The sequence below is a fragment of the Saccoglossus kowalevskii genome, chromosome 1 (assembly GCF_978046115.1).
Source record: "Saccoglossus kowalevskii chromosome 1, keSacKowa6.1, whole genome shotgun sequence".
In the NCBI taxonomy this organism is placed as follows: domain Eukaryota; kingdom Metazoa; phylum Hemichordata; class Enteropneusta; family Harrimaniidae; genus Saccoglossus; species Saccoglossus kowalevskii.
Genome location: NC_140641.1, coordinates 5,181,200 through 5,205,341, shown reverse-complemented (window position 1 = coordinate 5,205,341; position 24,142 = coordinate 5,181,200). Strand labels below are relative to the sequence as shown.

The 24,142-nt window shown below is 40.3% G+C and overlaps 2 protein-coding genes across 2 annotated transcripts in view; both read left to right on the top strand.

The window, feature by feature from the left end:
- The window catches only part of LOC102809666 (uncharacterized), a 32,708-nt gene extending 15,862 nt beyond the window's left edge, over positions 1–16,846 (top strand). Inside the window, exons 4-6 of the mRNA XM_085498437.1 lie at positions 6,449–6,539; positions 7,297–7,361; positions 16,410–16,846. Coding sequence (XP_085354563.1) covers positions 6,449–6,539; positions 7,297–7,361; positions 16,410–16,574 — 321 coding nt within the window. The 3' untranslated portion in view covers positions 16,575–16,846. The remainder of the gene's footprint in view (positions 1–6,448; positions 6,540–7,296; positions 7,362–16,409) is intronic.
- LOC146750322 (uncharacterized) lies at positions 8,769–10,848 on the top strand. Its single transcript, XM_085502753.1, has 2 exons — positions 8,769–8,984; positions 9,153–10,848. The coding sequence occupies exon 2, from the start codon at positions 9,163–9,165 to the stop codon at positions 10,846–10,848; it is 1,686 nt and encodes a 561-aa protein (XP_085358879.1). The 5' UTR covers positions 8,769–8,984; positions 9,153–9,162.
- Positions 16,847–24,142: the final 7,296 nt, after the last annotated feature.

Here is a 24,142-nt window from a genome sequence, read left to right as displayed (position 1 = left end):
CGTTTGCTTGGAATTTATTTTCACTGATTTTGGATGAGTTTAATGTGAAAATATAGGAAAAAAAGTATATTCGCTGGATTTTATTTTCACGGAATCATCCCTTCAGCGAAAATAGCGAAAATAAATTCCAAGCGAAAATAAAGTATTCTACAGTATGATAAAGGGAATTATATTATATAACAACGGGCAAGGTCACCACAGTTCAACTATGTTTTACCTATGTATTTAGAAATGTATAGATGCACCAGAGGCTCGCCGCCGGTTTTGTCCCCTCAAGTTTGAGGCGGCCATGAAGTGATTGTACTCAGAATTTACCAGATTGAAACCCGCATTCGAAATGCTATTTATGTCTCAACTGTGTGTGGGGTTCGGGTTTTTGCTCTGAAGGCGTATGTAATCTCTGGAGTTCTGGGGCCTGGGATATTTTTCAGCGCAATGTGAAAATCGCTGAGACTGACCGCATCTCTCATTAACGCAGCAAAGGTCGCGCGTCTAGTAAAATCGTGAGTTGTGTGTTGGCATGAGTCGAAAGTCCTCACGCTCGGCTATCGGTACTTTGTGTACTGAGACGTCGAGTAAGAGGCCCGACGGTGGAGGTTCCGATATTTGTCGGTCTCCCCCCGCTGATCGGAGGGCATCCTCACAGTCTGTTCCTTCAGGCGGTGTTTTACCCGATTTTACCGGCAATGGCGAGGCTGTGCCCCTGGAGGTCATTCCTCCTATGGGGCCCGTTGTGGTTCCCTTTGTGGATCCGTCCTCGCACAGCGCCGGGTTTGCCTGTGAGATGAGGGCTTTGGTCGAAGGACTGTCGGGGCAGATTGCGTCCCTGGCAGGCTGGGTAGATCAGTTGCAGTCGGAGCGAGCTGTCTCCACTGCGGCCCCTCAGTCGACAAGTAGGAAGAAACACAAAAAGCATCGCTCGCATTCTAAACACGTCTCTTCCGGGGAACCCCCCGTTCCCAGCCGCGACTCTCCCGCTGATTTGGGGGAGGCCGAGGCTCAGGCTAGTTGCACTGTGTCTCCTCTGGGACCTCGGGCACTGAATACCAATGGGGATGCTGGCAGCCAAGCCTCCGATTTCGGGGCAGGGCTTTCGGGTCAGGGCACATGTTGCACCTACCTCCAGCCAGCCAAGGTTTGTCGCGCGGTACCGGACTCAGTAATTTACCCTTAAGTCCGGGCTCCGCTGTGGGTTTCGACTCCCTTCTCGCCGACCCACAGGAGTTCCCAGAGGGAACCGACCCTTTCATGAGACGCACCCTCCAACACACTCTCGCTCATATATTTATTGAAAGGAGGCAGTTCGTCCACGTCGGATACAGTGGGTACCTCAGGCGTTCCCTCAGAGTCTTCCATCCATAATGACTAGGTGAGCCACGCCGTTGGGGTGACACGATGTATATTCCCCCACCTTCGATCCTAAAGCAACCACTCACTGTTGCTTCAACGCTTATGGGATCACAGGTCCCGGGATCCAAATCAACCCAGTCGGCACGTCTCCCTTGGTCCAGCCGAGTGCTGAGTGTGGCGGAGGGCGCGCAGACGGTGTTGATGGGCGGACGTTGGTCAGCCGCGGCGGAGGTAACGCCTAAGGCCCCCGGTCGGGGTAATCTTATGCAAAACCCTTTTCGCTGGACCAAACGCTACCCGGTCGGTGCGGTTTTGGAATCAGACCCCAACTCGTGGGATGAGACCAAACGCCCCAAACCCCAGGGCTCCTTCCCCAGAGCCCGGTACCACGATGGGCATATGTTCGGCGAGGGGCCAGGTTACAACTTAGTGACTACATCAGGCCCCGGGGAAACTCACCTCATGGGAGGAGAGAACCCCCACACCTTGCAACCGCCAAACCCATGGCCACATATCCCTGTCGCACACAGATTGCGCCGGTGCATTCCGGTTTGGAGACAGTGGGTGACCGATCCCTGGACGCTCCAGGTGGTGACACTCGGCTACAGGATACCACTGACATCTCCACCTCTCCTGTCAGTGTCCCCCCTGGGGCACTGCCAGGGGATCCCTGCAGGGCAGAAGCAATCAGACAGGAAGTAGACAGTTTGCTGGAAAAGGGCGCCATACACAGGGTAGTTCAGCCGGCATTAAGTCCAGGCTTCTACTCAAATGTATTCGTAGTACCAAAATCTACAGGAGGGTGGCGTCCAGTTCTGGACTTGAGCAGACTAAATCAGTACGTGCTATTCGATTGGTTCCGCTTGGAAACGCCATTCAGCGTTCTTCTCTCCATCCACAGGTTCGACTGGCTAGCCTCTCTAGACTTAAGCAATGCCATCTCCTTCGATTCGCCCACCTTGGCCAAGTATTCAAATTTCGGGTGCTTCCCTTCAGGTTATGCACAGCTCCCTACGTGTTCACCAGAGTGATGAAACAGGTAGTGCTGCTGCTTCACCAAATGTCGGTACACATCAATCCGTACCTAGACGACTGGTTACTACACAACCCAGACTAGGGGTTATTAGCCAAACAAGTAAGGCTAACGCAGGATTTACTTCACCACTTCACAAAGTCCCATCCCTACCCAACACAACAGTTGGTGTTTGTGGGCATGGAATTCGACACAGAGGTAGGCCTGGTTTGTCCATCTCAGGCGCGTTGCCTGGCGCTAAGCAGCCTAGCCGAACGACTAGTCAACGTTCCCTCTGTGTCCCTCCGAGAACTAATGCGGATTATCGGAATGATGACCTCGGTTCAAAGGGTAGTTTCCCAGGCCGCATTACGCAGCTGCCCGGTACAACGCTTGTTGCTAGAACACCGAGCTCACCTACGGGAACCAGGCAGGCAAGTATTGATCTCGGACCAAGAGAAGGAAGCCCTGGTGGTCGTCCCCTTGGACCCACTCGCCGCAGCTATGACTCTGGTAACAGATGCCTCCCTCCAAGCACTACTACGCTTTCTACCCGTAGTTCGAGTCCTGCTCCGCACAGACAACACAGCGGAGGTCTCCTACATCAACAAAGAGGGGGGACACGTTCCATATCGTTGTCAGTCCTAGCAGAGCAAATTCTTCTTTGGTGCCTGGAATACAATGTGGAGCTAACCGCACACCACCTTCCAGGGGTGAGGAACAGTCTAGCAGACGCCCTTTCGAGGCGGCTCTGTCTCCAGAACACGGAGTGACAGATACCCCAGTGGGTAGCCTCCAGGCTGTTTCCAAAGATAGACCTGTTTGCCACACCCCGGAACGCCAAGCTTCTGACATACGTAACACTCCTGCCGACACCAGGGGCCTGGGCCATGAATGCCTTGTCGATCCCGTGGACCCACATGGATGTGTATGCCTTTCCTCCCTTCCCGCTAATTCACCGGGTACTGGAGAAACTTCGACAGGAGCCCTCCTGCATATTGATTCTGGTGGCGCCCAATTGGCCAACCAAGGCCTGATTTCCACTTCTGTTGGAAATGCTAGCCTCCGGACCTACCGGACCTGATGTCCCAACCAGACGGCCCACTACCAACGAGCCCAGCGGTGTACCACTTACACGCATGGAGGCTCTCAGTAGACTCTCACAGACGAAAGGTTTATCTGAGCAGGCTGCCAGGGCGAACAGGGATTCCACCAACGCTGCCTACAACTCGAAGTGGCGAGCATACACTAATTGGTGTAGTGGAAGGGAGATTGATCCATGCCATCCCTCTATTGGCCAGGTAGCAGACTTCTTCGTCCACCTGTTTGACGAAGTAGGTTTGTCCTACACATCGGTCGTTGGCTACAGGTCGGCCTCGTCCCCCGCCATTGAAAATGCTTTGCGGTCAAGTCCAGCCGATTGTCCTATTATTAGGTGACTGTTTACTGCTTTCCATAATCAGAGGCTGAGAACCCGAACAAGGGAACCGCCCAATTGGGGTTTGTCCAGGGATCTTGCCACGCTGGTCGGTGGTGGTCGGCCCCGACCGGCACTCAAAATTAGCGACCACCACGGAAATGCTTCCGACCAGGACTATTGTCCAATTGTTATTATAATTTATGCACCGACCGACACGCATCCGGCCAGTCGTGGATTATAATTTGTAAACAATAGACCTAGTCGCACGATACGTAGCAATCAATTTTGTGAAATTAGCACCTCTTTTTTTGTAAGTAAATACTTTCTGCGATAGACACAGTCTTTAGATTGAAAGCTAAAATTCTTTCAAAATCAATTCCACCACGATGTAACATGGTCAAAGCGGAGTTCACGATCAGTTTACGCTACTCAAGAACGAACGTGTTTATTGCGTGATTTGGTAAAATTCATTTGAACTGTTATCATCGCGAATCATGTAAAAACTCTTTTTTCAAGACCTATTTTACCTTTCAAAAATTGCTAATCACCTGTTTCGAAAACCATCATGCTGTTTTCAACTGAAATCGATGCCAATATATCGTGCTACGACATCGCTTTACTTCCGCAATGTAATTTTTATGATCACTACCTTTCGGAAAACTTCAGATTCTACCGGCATTACCATGCAGCATTCTGATCGGTTAATGGCATTCTTGACCCATCGGGTCAAAGGACACATGCCAGTCAACTAATATGTCACAAACATCATGGCGGGTCTGTGTATTTTACCGAAGCGATCGAGTGATCAAAAATAACTACTCCTGATAAAACTTAGTCAAATTTTACTTCTATTTTTATATCAAAAAAAAAGAAGTAAATTTTTTTGCATGGCATCATAACTGAGTAAGAGGAATTATTGGTATAATCGGTGTATAACATCGCGAAGTAAGTTACGTCACGTCGTACCTTTGAAAGTTTTATTTGTTCGTTCATTACTGTGAATATATACGTTTTAGAAGTTGATGGTACGAATAATAAATTACAACAATACGTCAAATAATTACGTGGACGATTTTTTGAAGGAGAATGTTTTTGGAGTAAATAAGATCGTAAACATATTCCTGGCTGAAACGTTTCAAATGCGTTTTATTTAACTTTTTACAATAAACATTAATATTGCAACAATAATTTATTTGTTTCTGTTTTTAGTCTGCAGCATTCGCATTTCGAATATATTTCATTTTTAAATTCAAACTCTTCTAAATCGGGTTTCTCGTCATGAACCAAATCCCAGGACACGATCCCCAGCCAATCATCATCTCCCGGCTGTCAAATATTGTCGGCCTGGAGGATCAGGAGGAATTGCTTCTCTGCCCGGTTTGAGCAATGAGTTGCTACGAGAACCGTACTAGGATTTCGCGACGGGGAGCCAAGTACATGTTTTTGTGTTACGGCCCTGGCAGGCAGGATAGTCCGGCCTCCCCAACTTCCATCGCCAGGTGGATTACTGTGACTGTATTAGAGGTCTATAATACTTTATCATCCTCGACACAGAACTTGCAGAGACAACAAGTATGAGCGCATGAGGTCCGTGTGATTGCTAACTCACTAGCGCTAGCGTCTGGCGCTCCCCTCGAGCATATACTGAGGGCAGGCTTCTGCAGAAGGCAAGGTAAGACACCACCCTCTTTTGGGTCTTAACTAGATGATAAGTGATTGTTGAGTGTATCATCCCGGACTGGGAAAAAGACTTTCATCATTTTCTGTTGGCTCGGAAAACCCGCCACCTATCGGCGTCTGACTACAGTTAAAAATAGTCATTTTGACTGACTGGAGTCTATGGTTGGTAATTGAACGTAGTTAATTTAGGCAGAGGGTTCTCCGAACCCGCCTATTCACATAGTTCATACCCACCATAGACTCCAGGTCCCCCCCAACCACCCCACTTTTTCCGTAGCATGGTCTAGTCCTCGTTGCGGAGAGAAAGGAACCAGAAGTGATTATTGGGCTATGTTGGCGCTGCCACATGGCCTCGGTTTTGTGGTTCGTGACGTAAGGGAAAAGAATCTTGGGGTCATGGGGCTTCCCCTGACCTACATGTAGATTCTATCTCTCCGTCATTGGCAGAATCACTGATTAATGCCTACAGTTCAAAATAGTCATTTTGACTGACCGGAGTCTATCGTGGGTATGAACTATGTGAATAGGTGGGTTTGGAGAACCCTCTGCCTAATTTTGTTAGGTGTATCGCTTCTTGGATTGACCACATTTGTGTATGAAGCAAATGTTTTGAGCTGACAATCATTTTGTTAATTAAATCTAATGATATTTTTTATATATTTCATGTTTTTTCTGACAATTATTGACAAAATTTGGGTATATTTGATACATGGACACAATGTCATATACAACACATACTTAAACACATTTGTTTGTTATTTTTGCTATGAAAATAATGTGCATCAATCATAGTGACATAAAATGCACTATCCAAGGCTTAAATTTTAGAATTTTTAGGGCACTCATTAAAAAAAAAAACATTTTAAAATACATTGGTTTCATACAGTGAACATTTTAGGTCACCAAGGCAGTCAGGTATAAGGTGTCAATTCCTGTGTGAATCTCAGGCCTTGCAACTTTTATTAACTTTTATTAACTTTTTGTAGGCAGTATACAAGATCCATAATAAAGAGGAAGGCATTTTGATGGATGAACAATTTGATGCAGTTCACTTGGATTGTTCTGCTAATAGTTATGGTAAGTACTTTATTCCATCCGACTATATGGTATCTATGGATACCTGGTTAGGGTGAGTTGACTTTATGGTATCTATGGATACCTGGTTAGTGTGAGTTGACTTTATGGTATCTATGGATACCTGGTTAGTGTGAGTTGACTTTATGGTATCTATGGATACCTGGTTAGGGTTAGTTGACTTTATGGTATCTATGGATATATAGTTATGGTGAGTTGACTTTATGGTATCTATGGATACCTGGTTAAAGTGAGTTGACTTTATGGTATCTGTTGATACATAGTTATGGTTAGTTGACTTTATGGTATCTGTATATACATAGTTATGGTGAGTTGACTTTATGGTATCTATGGATACCTGGTTAGGGTGAGTTGACTTTATGGTATCTATGGATACATAGTTATGGTGAGTTGACTTTATGGTATCTATGGATACATAGTTATGGTGAGTTGACTTTATGGTATCTATGGATACATAGTTATGGTGAGTTGACTTTATGGTATCTATGGATACATAGTTATGGTGAGTTGATTTTATGGTATCTATGGATACATAGTTATGGTGAGTTGACTTTATGGTATCTATGGATACATAGTTATGGTAAGTTGATTTTATGGTATCTATGGATACATAGTTATGGTGAGTTGACTTTATGGTATCTATGGATACATAGTTATGGTGAGTTGACTTTATGGTATCTATGGATACATAGTTATGGTGAGTTGACTTTATGGTATCTTTTCACTTTTCTTTTGACAGGAGGAGCTGATGGTATGAGTGAAGCTGGTAAAATAGTGGTCGCTGTTGTTCTACTGATTCTAACTGTAGGTATCATCGTTGCCTTGGTTGTATTATATCATAAAAATCAAATTTGCATGAAGAAACCCTTACTTGTAGAATTGATGGAAGGTACTGCCACATCATCACCTTATCAAGAAGGTCCATCAGAATCAGCACTTCGAGTTGAATACACAGCTAATAGAAACTCTCAACTTACATATGGGAAAGATGAGATCATAACAAACCCAAATGCACAGATGACTGACATTTCTAGTAGTGGGTCAAGCACAGAGGCAGTTACATCTATATCAAGACCCAGACCTAAAGCAAAGAAGGTCAACCATGAAATGCCTGTTGCATCAACATCCAGTGCATTTTCAGGTACAGGAGCAATACCCAAAATGAGATCTCCAAAAAAAACAGTGCAAGCTGACACTTGACATGGTGGTGGTGGTGGCACATGTATAAAAAGTATTACTTAGTTATAGACAGGCCATTTGCTAGAAAAATTAGGCCTTTTTTCCTGTCAAAGTTTTCTCTTCGGATTTTATGCCAGGAAGCATGTTAGAATATATTAAAACTTGGGGCATGTCGAAAAATGTCCAAAAATTCAAGATGGCGGACTTGTTTCAAAATGGCGGACTTTTTAATATATTTTCGCGATACTGTGGAGATATTATCACTATAGTTATACTATTTTTTTTTTCTACCAAAGTTTTCTCTTCGGATTTTATGCCAGGAAGCATGTTAGAATATATTAAAACTTGAGGCATGTTGAAAAATGTCCAAAAATTCAAGATGGCGGACTTGTTTCAAAATGGCGGACTTTTTAATATATTTTCGCGATACTGTGGAGATATTATCACTATAATTATACTATTTTTTTTCTACCAAAGTTTTCTCTTCGGATTTTATGCCAGGAAGCATGTTAGAATATATTAAGACTTGAGGCATGTTGAAAATTGTTCAAAAAATTCAAGATGGCGGACCAGTTTCAAAATGGCGGACTTTTTAATATATTTCCGCTATAACTGTGGAGATAATATCATTTGAATTATACTATTTTTTTTCTATCAAAGTTTACTCTTCAGATTTTATACCAGGAAGCTTGGGGCATGTTGAACATTTCCCAAAAATTCAAGATGGCGGCCCAGTTTTTTAAATGGCGGCCTTTTAAATACATAATTGCTATAGTGTTGTGATATTGTCATTATAATTGTGCTATTTGTGGGGGCTATCATATTTTTCTTTTCAGATTTTATGCAAGGAAGCATGTTAGAATATATTAGGATTTGGGACATGTTGAAATATTAAAATGATGCAAATGACAATATCTGAAAACGTAATGCATGCACCTGAAATCCTATTCACAACAATGTACCCTCTGAAACATTGTTAACACCTTTTATTGTTATACTGAAATTTCATCGTTTATATGACCATAAATAGAATCTATTCTGTTTTACTGATGTAATTACATGTGGATCAGAGCTTCAGGGTTTTCTTGTACTTTGTGAATTTGGTTTATTGAATCTCACTACACTGCTGTTTTGATTAGTGCATGGGCAGACGTTAAGCTTACTGGTCTAACAGAAATTTTAGCCAAACTGGAACGATTGAATCTGGAAATAAAGGAAGGCATTTAAACAGAACAAAAATAACCAAATGTAAGTAATCAATTAAATTTTTTAATATATTTATTATCAGCTTGACTGTGTTGTTTTTTACTTAAGTTAAGTTAGCAAATTTTTAAAACTTTATTTGGGTAGTTTTTTTTTCAAGATTTGAATAATTTATTTTTAATCACCTTTACTGTCTAAAAATTATTTTTTCAGCACTAGAATTATGTCAGCAGTTCCTTATCTGAAAACCAACAGCCCTGGATCTTATCGATGCATTTTGTGTGACTTGTTTATTGAAGATAAAGACAAAAAGCCAGTCCAGTCAGTAGCATTTGAGACGATTCAGAAAAATGCTGTTCTTTGGCCAAAAATCGACAAACGTGTTTGTATAGACCAACCTTATAAGGCATTTCGCGAAGCAGCAGCGAGGCTCCCCAAAAGTTTCACTGAGACATTGTACAGTCATAAATCTTGCACAGTTTCATTCAGAAGTAGATTATCAACAAAAGTGCTGCAGTCAAGTAAGCTTGAGAAAGGAAATATTGATGAAGAAGCAAATGATAGTTGTAGTGAAGGGGAATCACTACTATTGGCCAGTGGGAGAAAGAGAACCAAAATTATTAGAGAAAAAAGGACTGAAAAATCATGTTCGATATGCAACCAAATTTCAAGTGATGATGGAAGACCATACAATGATGGTGGACTGGCACGCTGTTCAGAAGAAAAAGCTGCTTTTAAGCTAAAAGCCTTGGTGGCAAAGAAGCTGTTAGATGAGCATGATCGGCATTATGATGCTGCAAAGAGAATTGATATTCTACTCAATGGTGCATCATACGATGTGTTTGCAGCTGATGTCTATTACCACAAGAAATGCTATGCTGCATTTTCATACACCTACAACAAGAAAGAAACGTCAACAAACAAAAAAGAGCAAGAACGCAAAGCTATAGAGTGTTTTGATGAAATGATCAGACGAAGAGTAATTCTAGATAAACAATCCTTTCTCATGACTGAGCTCTTGAAAGATATCGAAGAGATAAGTTCTGATTTTAGCCTCAATGAACCACTAATAAGACAAACAAAATATCTTAAGACGCATCTTGAAGAAACCTTTAAAGATGAGATCGCGTTTTCTAAAGTTGGTCGTAAGAAACAAGTCCTACATTGCAGCTCAGTCGGACCTGTTACCTATGTTGAGGCTGCATTAAAAGGCCATGGTTTACGAGAGGTTGACCTAACCAAAGCATTTGCAAGACTTGTAAGACGAAAACTTGCAGATAGACATCCACTTGACTGGCCCCCAACAAATGATGAACTCTGCAAGTCTTTGGAAACGTATATTCCACTAGAGTGTGTCTTCAATGCTATAGCATGGTCATTGAATGACAAATGGCCGATCAATGAAAATGGAATTGTCAATACGCCCTTGGACTTAAGTCACAAAATTTCCAGCCTTGCTCAAGGATGGGAAGCAATGAAATCACATGGTAGATCACCTTTAAATATCGCCATGGGCTTGACAATCAACAGATTGACCGGAAGTAAGGAGGCATCAAGATTGTTGCACAGAAGTGGTATCACTATATCTTACAATGACATTAGGCTCCTAAGCAATACTTGGGCAGACGAAGTCACAATGGAGCATGCACAGATGCTTCCACCTGGGTTTGTGAAGGGTAGGGCAGTTCATATTACCTTTGATAACTCTGATGGTCGACAGCAAACTCTGACAGGGTCACGAACGACACATCACACTACAGGAACAATATTCCAGGCATCTTTTCCAGGCGACAAGAGGTTAACGTCATGTCAACCATATGGTGATCTATTGCACCAGGAACAGAAAGATTATGGCTCGTATGTTATTCCAAAAAAAACGGGCAGACCCCCCTGCGATGCCGGATTTTGAGGACAAGTTCAAAGATTCACCATTGATTGAAGAAGCATTTCAGCGTGATGTAGCTTGGGTATTGTGTAGAGCTGTAAGCAGAGATATTCTTCTCGAAGTGCAGCCAGAAATGAGCATTGATGATCTTCAGCCTGTTGGATCATGGACAAATTTCATGAAATCTGTTACAGACACCACCACATCAAAATGCAAATTAGAGTACCTCCCAGTCATTCCACTTCCTCCTAAAGACAATGTTGTCAAATGGTATATGGATATGGTTTTAAAAATGATTGATCAACTAGAAACAGATCATATTTTTCTTCATGCAGATGAAGCCATCGATTCAAAAGTTATGATCATTCAATGGTTAAACCAAGGAAAGTATGATCAAATCATTACCTTTTTGGGTGGATTCCATACGATTTTGGTCAACCTAAAAATCCTCGGAAAAAAATATTCTTGTCTTGGATTAAAAGAATGGTGGGTGGATGCTGATGTAATAGCTCAAGGTTCTGTTGATCAAGCAATGGAAGGGAAGCACTATCATAGGAGTATAAGACTACATAAGCAAGCTTTTGAGGCACTCGTTCGTTACCGAATGAAAAGTATTTTGATGAATGATGACATAAGCCATGAATTAAAAGAGAAAATTGTGAATTTGAGAATTTTGCAGTCAACAGACAATTTGAAGTCCTTAGTTGATTCAGAAGGATTCAAAGAAATGGTGAAGAAATTGACAGACACATCTGACACTCAATCTCAAATGATGGTACAGTACATTCGTGATGTCTCAGCTGTTCTTTGCTTCATCAGTGCTGTCAGAGAAAAACAATTGAGCGCCACTTAGCAGCAGAGCGGGCATTGTTACCAAAGTGCTTTGCATTCGGGCATCAAAACTATGCCCGTTATCTGACATATCAACACGTTAAGCTGCAAGATATCAAAAGTAAGCAAACAGTAGCATGGAATGATCTTCTAGTTAATGGTTTTGGTGGTTCAGTCTCTGGTAAGCCATTCTCAACCATCCATGACGACTTAATAACTGAAACAACTATTAACAGAGAAGTAAAGGTTAGAGGAGGGATTTAGTACAAACGAAAGAGCTGTAGATACATTTGTGAAAACCAGTCACTCTATGGCTACAGTTCGAGTTAAACTAAAGGAACGTTTGAAAGTTTTGACACAGTCTGTTCACAAGGAAACAACTGTTGGGGCAATTAAGAAGCACGAGACTATGATTGAAAGTCTTGTCCTGCAGCTGGACAAATATTTTGACCCATTTCTTCAGGGTTCTGCTAGACATTTCAAAACTGGAGCACAAATAGAGTCAGCTGTAATCAAAGGTCTATTGAATTCTTCTGCGATGGGAGAAGACATGTATATTGAGTTTGTTGATGAACGACTCAAAACCACAGACAACAGGGTCAGCATTATTGCACCAATAAAGAACCCTAAACTAAAAACTGGTATGGAATGAACAAAAAAAGTTCCAAAAGCAGTGAGTGTTCTCAAAGAAGACAGACAAGCATTTGGTGTTCTTGTTGGTAAAGCTGCAGGTCCAAGAGAAGCACACTCCTACCCTCTAACTAGTGTTCCACTCGCATTAGCCTCACCTGATAGAGATCTCAGACAAGGTTGCAAATCAGCTCTACGAAATTACCTGATTGATGAATCGAATGCTGAGATGCAAACTCCTTTGTCAGAGGCAGCATGGTTAATTGATGGCATGGCTGCAGTTAGACATACTTCAGATTCTGCACACCTGCACCTGCGGATCGAGCATACTCACTTGGTGTGATATTTGAGAACTACACACAGGAGACTACAAAACAACTTACACAGCGTCGCAGAGGGAACCCTGGTAAGAGAGTTTTAATTACAAGTCATGAGCAAAGTATGCCACAGCGAAAAGATTGGGACATTTTCCTTCATAACTCAGAGAATAAAACAGAACTGATAAGTTTCCTGGTAAATTATGCCAAAGACCACAAAGACATGTTCAAAATACCACTCTGCATTACAGAAAATGAAAAGACCTGGCTGATCGCCAATGAAAATATAACAGATCTTGAAGAGAGTAACCATTGTGAAGCTGATACTCGCTTGATACTGGAGGCTAATAAGTCTGATGCACCCGTGATTGTTCATGCAACAGACACTGATGTCTTAGTGTTGCTGGTTCATAAATTCCCAACTCGCCTTTTCAATCGAAAATGGCAAATGAAAGTTGGTGACCAAAGATTCGTGGATATTGAGTCAATTTGTGGACATATCGGCTCTGAGGCTTGTGCTATTTTACCAGCATATCACAACATCACCGGATGTGATACCACCTCCTTTCCATTTGGAATTGGGAAATTAAAGCCATGGAAAAAGATGAACAAATTGAATTGTTACAGCCTGCTGAACAACATTGGTTCCACTTTGGCCTCAGTAAAAGAATTGTCACAAGCCAAGGAATTCTTTCGAACTGTAATGTACGCAGGCAAAACAGATGAATATTATGTTGACACAAGAGTTCGGATGTATGAAAAACAGAAAGTCAAGTCAAGTTCAGGAATAATCCCAGATGAGAATAGTGCAATCCAACATTTAAAGCGAAGTTGCTTCCAGGCATATATTTGGCATCAGTGCACAGAGCAGATGATTAATTATCCACCACCCAATGAAACATGGAAAGAAGAAGAAGACAGCATAGTTCCGGTATGGTACACATGTAACCAATTTCCACCTTGTGACAGCCAGCCTGACAACAGTGATAATGATGAAGTATTTTCAAGCAATGACGATAATGAGGAAGAAGATAGCACAGATATCAGTGACTATGATTTTGATTGTGTGTGTGTGTGTGTGTGTGTGTGTGTGTGTGTGTGTGTGTGTGTGTGTGTGTGTGTGTGTGTGTGTGTGTGTGTGTGTGTGTGTGTGTGTGTGTGTGTGTGTGTGTGTGTGTGTGTGTGTGTGTGTGTGTGTGTGTGTGTGTGTGTGTGTGTGTGTGTGTGTGTGTGTGTGTGTGTGTGTGTGTGTGTGTGTGTGTGTGTGTGTGTGTGTGTGTGTGTGTGTGTGTGTGTGTGTGTGTGTGTGTGTGTGTGTGTGTGTGTGTGTGTGTGTGTGTGTGTGTGTGTGTGTGTGTGTGTGTGTGTGTGTGTGTGTGTGTGTGTGTGTGTGTGTGTGTGTGTGTGTGTGTGTGTGTGTGTGTGTGTGTGTGTGTGTGTGTGTGTGTGTGTGTGTGTGTGTGTGTGTGTGTGTGTGTGTGTGTGTGTGTGTGTGTGTGTGTGTGTGTGTGTGTGTGTGTGTGTGTGTGTGTGTGTGTGTGTGTGTGTGTGTGTGTGTGTGTGTGTGTGTGTGTGTGTGTGTGTGTGTGTGTGTGTGTGTGTGTGTGTGTGTGTGTGTGTGTGTGTGTGTGTGTGTGTGTGTGTGTGTGTGTGTGTGTGTGTGTGTGTGTGTGTGTGTGTGTGTGTGTGTGTGTGTGTGTGTGTGTGTGTGTGTGTGTGTGTGTGTGTGTGTGTGTGTGTGTGTGTGTGTGTGTGTGTGTGTGTGTGTGTGTGTGTGTGTGTGTGTGTGTGTGTGTGTGTGTGTGTGTGTGTGTGTGTGTGTGTGTGTGTGTGTGTGTGTGTGTGTGTGTGTGTGTGTGTGTGTGTGTGTGTGTGTGTGTGTGTGTGTGTGTGTGTGTGTGTGTGTGTGTGTGTGTGTGTGTGTGTGTGTGTGTGTGTGTGTGTGTGTGTGTGTGTGTGTGTGTGTGTGTGTGTGTGTGTGTGTGTGTGTGTGTGTGTGTGTGTGTGTGTGTGTGTGTGTGTGTGTGTGTGTGTGTGTGTGTGTGTGTGTGTGTGTGTGTGTGTGTGTGTGTGTGTGTGTGTGTGTGTGTGTGTGTGTGTGTGTGTGTGTGTGTGTGTGTGTGTGTGTGTGTGTGTGTGTGTGTGTGTGTGTGTGTGTGTGTGTGTGTGTGTGTGTGTGTGTGTGTGTGTGTGTGTGTGTGTGTGTGTGTGTGTGTGTGTGTGTGTGTGTGTGTGTGTGTGTGTGTGTGTGTGTGTGTGTTAAATTTCTTTTCAGGGAGGTTTGCTATTGAACTACCGGTAATTGTGATTTTCTATGTCAAGCATCGACATTTTAAAACATGTATTTCATATAAATGTACAATTTTCTGAATAAATTGGTGTGATGATAATATCTCTCTAGTATACCAAAATTGCATTTAAAAGTTGAAAGTCCACCATCTTTAAATTATTCAACTATCTTAAATTGTTTGGTCATTTAAACAAGTCATAACATATTGTAACTTGGTTTCTGGGATAAAATCTGAAACCTTTGCTAGAAAAAATAATAATAATAACGATAATATCTCCACAGTATAGCGAATATGCATTTAAAAGGTCCTCCATTTTGAAACTGGTCCGCCATCTTGAATTTTTTTAACATTTTCAACATGCCCCAAGTCTCAATATATTCCAATATGCTTCCTTGCTTAAAATCTGAAAAGAAAAATATGATATCTCTCCCGAATAGCACAATTATAATGACAATATCTCCACAGTATAGTGAATATGTATTAAAAAGGCCGCCATTTTTAACTTTTGGGGAATTTTCAACATTCCCCAAGTGCTAATATAGTTTTACAAGCTTTCTGGCATAAAATCTAAATAGAGAACTTTGATAGAAAACAATAGTATAATTATAATGATAATATCTCCACAGTTATGGCGAAAATATATTAAAAAGTCCGCCATTTTGAAACTGGTCCGCCATCTTGAATTTTTGGACAATTTTCAACATGCCCCAAGTCTTAATATATTCTAACATGCTTCCTGGCATAAAATCCGAAGAGAAAACTTTGGTAGAAAAAAAAATAGTATAATTATAGTGATAATATCTCCACAGTATCGCGAAAATATATTAAAAAGTCCGCCATTTTGAAACACGTCCGCCATCTTGAATTTTTGGACAATTTTCAACATGCCCCAAGTTTTAATATATTCTAACATGCTTCCTGGCATAAAATCCGAAGAGAAAACTTTGGTAGAAAAAAAATAGTATAATTATAGTGATAATATCTCCACAGTATCGCGAAAATATATTAAAAAGTCCGCCATTTTGAAACACGTCCGCCATCTTGAATTTTTGGACAATTTTCAACATGCCCCAAGTTTTAATATATTCTAACATGCTTCCTGGCATAAAATCCGAAGAGAAAACTTTGACAGGAAAAAAGGCCTAATTTTTCTAGCAAATGACCTGTCTATTACATTAACTCCAACAAAATATTACAATGATATTTTCAGAAAGTAAATATCAGCCATCGTACAATATATGTACTTGGTGTAAACTAAAACATGTTACATGTTTGGAAAATAAATTGCTCATTGCTGTTTTATTGGTAATTTTTTTAATTCATAATTCTTAAACTATATAGCTTGACAATGAATTCTGAGCTGAAATTATGCAGTGTAAACATTTATGAGTAATGTTTTACATTTCTTTTGTGCTGAGATTAGAAATTTGTCTCACTTACTCATTAAATAAAGAATTCCATCCTACTGGTTGACTTCCAAGCTAACTTTTGTAAAACAATTTCATTGGGTTTTTAGACGATGAGAAAAGAAAGTGGTAATTTCTTCAGATATACTGAAAGAACTACATTTAATTCTATAGAAAAAACACTTAGAACAGAAGCAGAACTCATCCATTTACCAGTTCAGACAGAAAGAACACTCTATTGTTATTTTACCATGCAAAGCAAAATATATTTCTAGATATTGAATTCTATAGCTAGCAAAAAACTTGTATATAAGTACTCCAGACGCATGTAATTATGCTGAACTATTTCCTCATGTCAGCAGACATTAGTTATTAATGCCACATATATCATTGCATGTCATTAGGATGGCACTACTCTTGGTGGTAATGTCTGCCAACATCAAACAAACTAAAAATATTGTGGGTTAATACATTTATCATGAAAATGGAATGATGTTGTTATAGCAATTTGAGAAATAAAAGTGTACTGCATTCTATTTGTATACAATTTCTGTTCATTTAAGCATGTTCCACTGTGTTGTAATTCTGCTTGTTTCTGCTATAACATGACATGTATAAAGGCATGGCCTAAATGTTCTTGACCAACTACTAGGGCAACACCATAAAACTTTCCCCATCAACCATGAGATTACTACACCACTGGTTTTAGGGTGCTACCTAAAATGAGTACAAAATAATCTGGGTCGAAATAGTTGTCTCAAGTGAAAACATCTCCCATCTCATGCTAATGTTTGTAGAATGTGTCTCAACTAACAGTAACCTAATCGGTAAGTGGAGACAGACAACATTAACCTGTTTAAATGAGCAACTGACCTATAACTTAAATAAATAAATACAAAGGCAAACAAAAGGGGGCGATGGTCATTGTGCAATGCGTGTTCGAACTTCAATGTTTTTGGCTCAACGGACCATAGGTCCGCTGAGCCTATGGGATGGGTTTCTGTCCTGCGTCTGTCATCCGTCTATCTATCTATCTGTCTGTGCACAACTTCTTCTCAAAAACCGTTTGACTCGATTTTTGGTGTGTGGATGCCTTGATGAGTGTAGATGGTAATTTGTTCATGAGAAGTCGATCTGCCAAAAATTATGCAAATTAGCCCCCCAAAACTCTAAAATTTCTTCTATGCTACTATGACACTAAGTGGTCTACAGTGCTGATATTGATAGTGCATGTGCCTTGGGTTGTCCTCTATCAGTTTTGTTAATTTGGTAAGGAAATTTACAATTTCCTAATTTTGGCGAATATTTTAAAATGGTCATTTTTGGTCAAAAATTCTATTTTTGACTTCTTCAAAACTGGTAGCCTGAATGCTTTGATACTTGGTGTGTATGTACCTTCTGTTGACATCTACTAGATTTGTTCATCCCATGGCCATATCTTTAATTCTCTAATTTTGGCAAATATTTTTGTCATTTTTGGTTAAAAATGGAATTTCAACTAACCACTATTTCCAATTATTTGGTGTTAGGCATACATGTGTTTATTATTCCATTGACAACTTTGTGTGGTTGTTTGGCGATATTTCATTTAAAAGTACAAATTTAAACCAAAAGTTGTGGCATTCTCGCCCGCCAGAGTTTTATTTCTGCCTCGAGCTTCTTCCGCCATGATAAAAAAATGTAAACAATGCATGTGACATCACTAAGCCCCAACGTTCGGTCTGGCGAAATCAGCTCGCGGTGTCAGTGTGTTTTCTATGAGTCGCACACGAGTATTTTATTTTGTCCGCCAATTCGAACGTTTTCTATGGTAACATCACGTGATTGCATACCAAGAATATTGCTTAATTTACATACCAATATTTAGGCTATTTTGGTGATATCTTTAGAACCATTTAATATGTTTTAATAAAACTAGGTGCATAGATGTGTTGGGGCAGTTTCCAGATATATTTAGTTTTTGGTGGAAATTTATGCAAATTAGATAATTTGCATATCAGCTAGTGAAATTCAAGCTATTTGGGTGCTATTTTAAGAACCATTCAACATATTTCAACAAAACTTGGTATATACATGTATTACGAATTCAGATAATTGCAAATATCATGTTATGTTATTCTCTCAACACGCTGGAGTTCTTATTAAGCTTTCTTTGATTCTAATTTTATTGAATATTTCTGTTATTTTTGTAAAAAATTCCACTTTTAGCATTATGTATTATTGTCTCACTCACTGCCTTTTGGGGTATTTGTCATATACAGCACTAATCTTTTGTACAATAGCCGTTGAGCAACAGGCCATTGGCCTATTTTTACATTTGTATGTGGCTTGACAACCATTACCTTTTAATGGGAGGAAATTCAAAGCCCCAATGTGTGGCAGCAATCTTATAATAATAATGTTTCAAATTGAACTGCCTGAAGAATATTGTCTCGGGAGTTGGCCCTGTAATGCATGTATACATATTCGTTGCTGCCAAAGAAGTAGCATCGCCCAAATGTACAAACTTGGAAGCTTCAACCACCCATGTAGACAAGGTTTAGGGAAACTCACAGGCTTGTCCTGCTCGTTCATAAATTCATATAACCTTTCCTAGTTTACTGCGTAGTACAGGAATGCTGCATCTGGTCAATTTAGATGCATAGGATGGATAAACCCAACAGTATTTAACAAGTATGACATAGTGGCAGCCTGTGTTCTTCAATATTATTTCTGCTCTTTAGCTCAAAACACAGACTGGTAAAACATGCTCTCCCTGACAGATTGAAAAGCTCAACATCAAGCTTGTGTATTCGGTACTGTATGTCAAACTAATTGAAATTGAGAATAATACACCATTTTTAATAACATTATTTTCTCAATAAATAAATAAATAAATAATGTAATTTCACTAAGCACTCCCTGTTAGTTACTGTTGAAAGTCAACATCAAGTCCTTTCTTGACCCTGATACTTTTAAAAAAACTGTTTTGTTATCGTTCATAATGCATAGGTATGTACCCTTGATAACCCTCACATATTTGTTGTCACAGCAATGATCCACATCCCAATATTGGCTTCGTCACCTGCTGACAAACAATCATACAAAAGCTGTATAAAACCTGTGTTGCCTAACTCCAATTTTACGTTTGGTCACATATCTCGTTCCTGAGTCCCTAAGTTTCAATGCATGAAAGATGTATGCAGCCAGTGGTTGTAAAATGTCAGAATTTTGAGAAGTAACAAGATCTATAAATTTATCAAAAGACGGGGTATTATAAAATGTATTGGGTAAGTATGAGGTTCGCAATTCATGGTAATATGGGCAAACAAGGAGAAAGTGAAACTCATTTTCAATTTCATCTATGTCACAAAGAGGGCAAATACGTTCGTCTCTCTCAATTACACCACGATCTCTTTCAATGCGAAGGCAGTGAGAAGAACGTTGAAACCGTGTAAGAGCTACTCTATGGGTATAAATTCCAACAGATTTTAAGTATTTTTCCGGCTGCAATGTAATCTTAAATTCCCGATATGTAACCAGTTTGTCCAAGGAACAAATATCAGTAAGCCACTCAAAATGTAGGTATTTCTTAAAACGACATGAAAGTACGCTTACAAATTCCTGAATATTGCCAACTTTCTGCGAATACCAAACATGTTTTAATTCAATCATTTGATTATTTCTTTATCCGAAACATGGGCTGAACACGAACACCAAATTTCAAATTATTTTCCTGGTTTTGTGGTCGTTTTGCTGGAGGTGTTATGACGCTTATCAGAAATGAAATTGTAAATTATACTGAAAGTATTCAATCAAGTTTACATGATTGCTTGTTTTTCTTATTTAGAAAAGAATTAATTCGTTCAGATAGGGGCATTCTCTATTGTAACGTCTATATCCTTCCACAAAACTCTACTGTATATACCGTAATAGACTCGAATCACAAAATGGTATTGAGTTGTTTGAAAGTGAATTGGTGACTATTTTGTCTAAATTAGGTGAAGTTGATGTAATAATTGTTGGCGACTTTAACTACCATACAATCCGTAACAGGTTTAAAAATATGTGCCGTGATAAATTACGCCATTACAAAACACAATTAAGTTTACGTCTAACTCGTACCCAAGATAAGTCATTTTGGTCAACGCTTAGACAGATACATTACACTAAAAGTCATGTTACTGGGTCATCTATAAATCACCAGAAATGGTTTGAATATTTCAGTACCTTTTTTTCACAAAATGAATTCAATAATGATTTTGCTTTGGCAAACGACCTGGAAAATTTAATCAGTAAAGTTGACCATTTTCTTTCAGGTGATATGGAAATCGATTGGAATATTTTGAATGGTACTATATATCAGATGAATGAATGAAAGTCTGAAACATATCAAAAACGGTAAATCAGCAGGTCCAGACGGTCTGATTGGCGAATTTTTCAAAAATGCAGAACCATTTTGTGATAACTTCGTATCTATATTCAGTACGCTAGATGTTCTTTTGTTAGTGGTCACATGGCCACTTTTGAGTTTTGTAATTGTGTCAGGGGGAAATTCTTCTCTCTGGGGTTCTCCACACGTGTCAGGGGGGAATCTCGTCTCGTCTCTATATCTCGTCCCCTTGAGGTACCGGACCGGGAAAGTCACTTAAACTTTACAGTCAAATAAGACACACACAATGAAATACGGTTCAACTCTCGTCTTAGTCGGTCAGTCGAGCACTCTATAAGACACAGCGCCCTGGGGAAAAGTCCCCAAGACTATCGCAAGGCTGGCCAAAGACTAAACTGCGTCAAGGCTCGCCCCAAGGCTCTCCAGGACTGCCGTCTCTCCTGGTGTACTCGCCAAGACCAACTCAAAACAACTTTATTCATTTTCAAAACCTTAACCAATTACAAAGCAGTATAAAGACTCTAGGGCGTAACCTTCAATCATAAAGCCAATCACACTAAGTACTGAATACGTCATATCTTTTGATTAATCGTTCACTACATTAATAACTAAGGATACCAAACTGTCAGAATAGCAGTCCGAATAGCGACGGTTATCTCGTAATTAGTTCCAAATCACTGAGCCAAGTTCCGTCCAGGACTTCAAATAAGCCGAAACGATGACAGACATAACACAGCAATTCGCTAATAATCAACTAAATAAGTCGGACAACAGATACGCAAAACAAATTCATCACAATTGCGGCAAAGCTTGCCAAGTTGTAGTTTGCAGTTCCACAAATAAACCTGAGTTTAACGTGTTAATTGTCGTTTTCCTGTGTGGATCATTACGGTAGTGGTTAGGCGAACACTCGGTTACCACATAAATGGCGACGAGGATAACAAGAATGACCTTGAGGTGAAAAATCGAATTTTTTTTCCACGGACGGTTGTTGTTGTGTACTGCTGTGTGTCAAAAAACCCAAGCTGTGTGCTTCGTAAAATTGATGGTTACTGCATTTTCTGTGTGAAATACTACAACAGGAGGTATCGGACTTTGTGACTGTATAACTACAACTCTGTGTGAGTTAAAATAGTAAGTGAGCATCTAAGAATTATTGCTAAAACGATATACCTAATTACGTATTCAGAATGGCGCTGATCGGAAACGTTAGCGAATTCGACCCAGAACTTGAGTCATGGACGGAATACAGTGAAAGATTGGAACATTATTTCGTAGCTAACAAAATAGTAGAGGCAGACGTGAAGAGATCTGTGTTAATTGCCATTATAGGTCCTAAGGCGTACAAACTTTTGCAAAATTTGTGCAAACCAAAAGAACCAGGCAAGTTTTCGTTCACTGAGTTGTGCGAGCTGTTAACCAAGCATCACGACCCGAAACCGACAGAAACTGTTGCACGACTGAAATTTCACAAACGCAACCGACGAAATGGTGGTAAAAGTATAGCAGATTATGTTGCTTCCTTGAAATCGTTAACAGAACACTGTAATTTTAACTCTCTGCCCCAAGAACCACAGGATCAGATGCTACGTGATCAATTAATAGTTGGTATTAATGATGAGCGCATACAATCTAAACTGTTGTCCATTGAGCCAAAAACAGGAGAAATTTTGTCATTCAAAAGAGTTTATGAAGTGGCAATAGCTGCAGAATGCGCAAAGAAAGATGTATCCAATATGAAGGACTCCCCTACCATACATAAAACCTATACAACAGTAACAAAACCATGTTGGAGGTGTGATGGTAATCACCAACCATACAACTGTACATATAAGGACAAGACTTGCTACAATTGTCAACAGAAAGGACATATTTCGCGTAAGTGCAGGAATGAAAAGCGTCCAAATCAAGAAGCAGACACTACAAAAACATTTCGTGGGAGAGGTCGTGGACCTTCTCCTATACTGGCAGCAGAAAACAAGGCACGTCAACAACTAAGGGTGGTAGTACTCACCAAGTTGAAAACATTGACAATGAGGTTTTCGAGGGAAATGATGTTGATGAAGATGACTATTATAGTTTTAATGAGGTCAATTATTGTGAAGGAAATCTCAATAGAGCTAATCTGGGTAGAGTTGACCCTTTTATGCGCAAAATGAATATTGAAGGTCAATCAGTGGATTTAGAAATTGATACAGGTGCAAGATTTACTTTGTTAAATGCACAGGAATTTGAGAAATTATGTAGATTTAACCCAGAATTAAGGCAGGGGTTGCAGAAAGTTGATGTAATTTTGAAGACTTACACTGGCGAAACACTGGATGTTGAAGGTGTCGTTAAGGTGGAGGTTGATTATAATGGTCAACACTTCACATTACCTGTGATTGTTGTATCAGGTACAGGGCAGAATTTGCTAGGTAGAAATTGGCTTGAAATTATTCAATTAGACTGGAAACAATTGGTACACCAAGTCAAGGTAGAGTCTAGTGAACATGATAGTTACTTACATAGAGTAAAACAGAAGTATAATGATGTTTTTACACCAGGTTTGGGTAGTTATAATGGAGATAGTGCCAAGATTTATGTAAAGAGTTTTTTAAGGCACGTCCATTAGCTTTTGCACTGAAAGAAGTCACTGATTCAGAGTTAGACAGGCTTGTAGAGAATGGTACTCTCACACCTGTACAGAATTCTGAGTAGACAACACCCATTGTGGTAGTGTCAAAACCATCTGGGGATTATAAAGTTACTATTAATCCTGTAGCTGAATCTGACACATTCCCATTACCCAAGATTGATAGCTTACTTGCAAATTTGGCTGGTGGTAAAACCTTTACAAAATGGGATTTGAGTAATGCCTATCAGCAAATGCTGCTGGAAGACGACTCCAAGAAATATTGTGTCATCAACACTCATCGTGGTTTGTTCATGCTCAGATTGATAGAGAGAGTTTAGCTATCATGTTCGGAGTTAAACATTTTCATAATTATGTTTTTGGATTACATTTTACATTGATCACTGACCATAAGCCTTTAGTTTAAGTGTTTCATGAACACAAATCCTTGCCTGGTATGGCCAGCGCTAGAGTGCAGCGTTGGGCAATTGCTCTTGCGGCGTACGATTATAATTTGGAATTCCGTAGAGGCCTAGATAATGGTAATGCTGATGCATTGCGTAGGTTACCATTGCCTAATAAACCAAAATATGTACCAGTACCTACAGATACAATTTTATTGCTAGGCCACTTGTCAGGCCAACCCATTAGCGCTGATAACATTGGAAAATGGACAGCTAGTGATCCACTTCATTCCAGAGTGCTGTCATTTGTTAAAAAGGGTTGGTCAAATGAATTAAAATCACAAGAGTTGAAACCATTTTATGTACGTAGACATGAGCTGAGTGTACAGGAAGGTTGCATATTGTGGGGGTAATAGAGTGATTATTCCACCTGCTGGACAGCAGGGAATTTTA

Excerpts from the sequence above, each read along its gene's own strand:
- LOC146750322 (XM_085502753.1), top strand. The coding sequence starts at position 9,163 with ATGTCAGCAGTTCCTTATCTGAAAACCAACAGCCCTGGATCTTATCGA.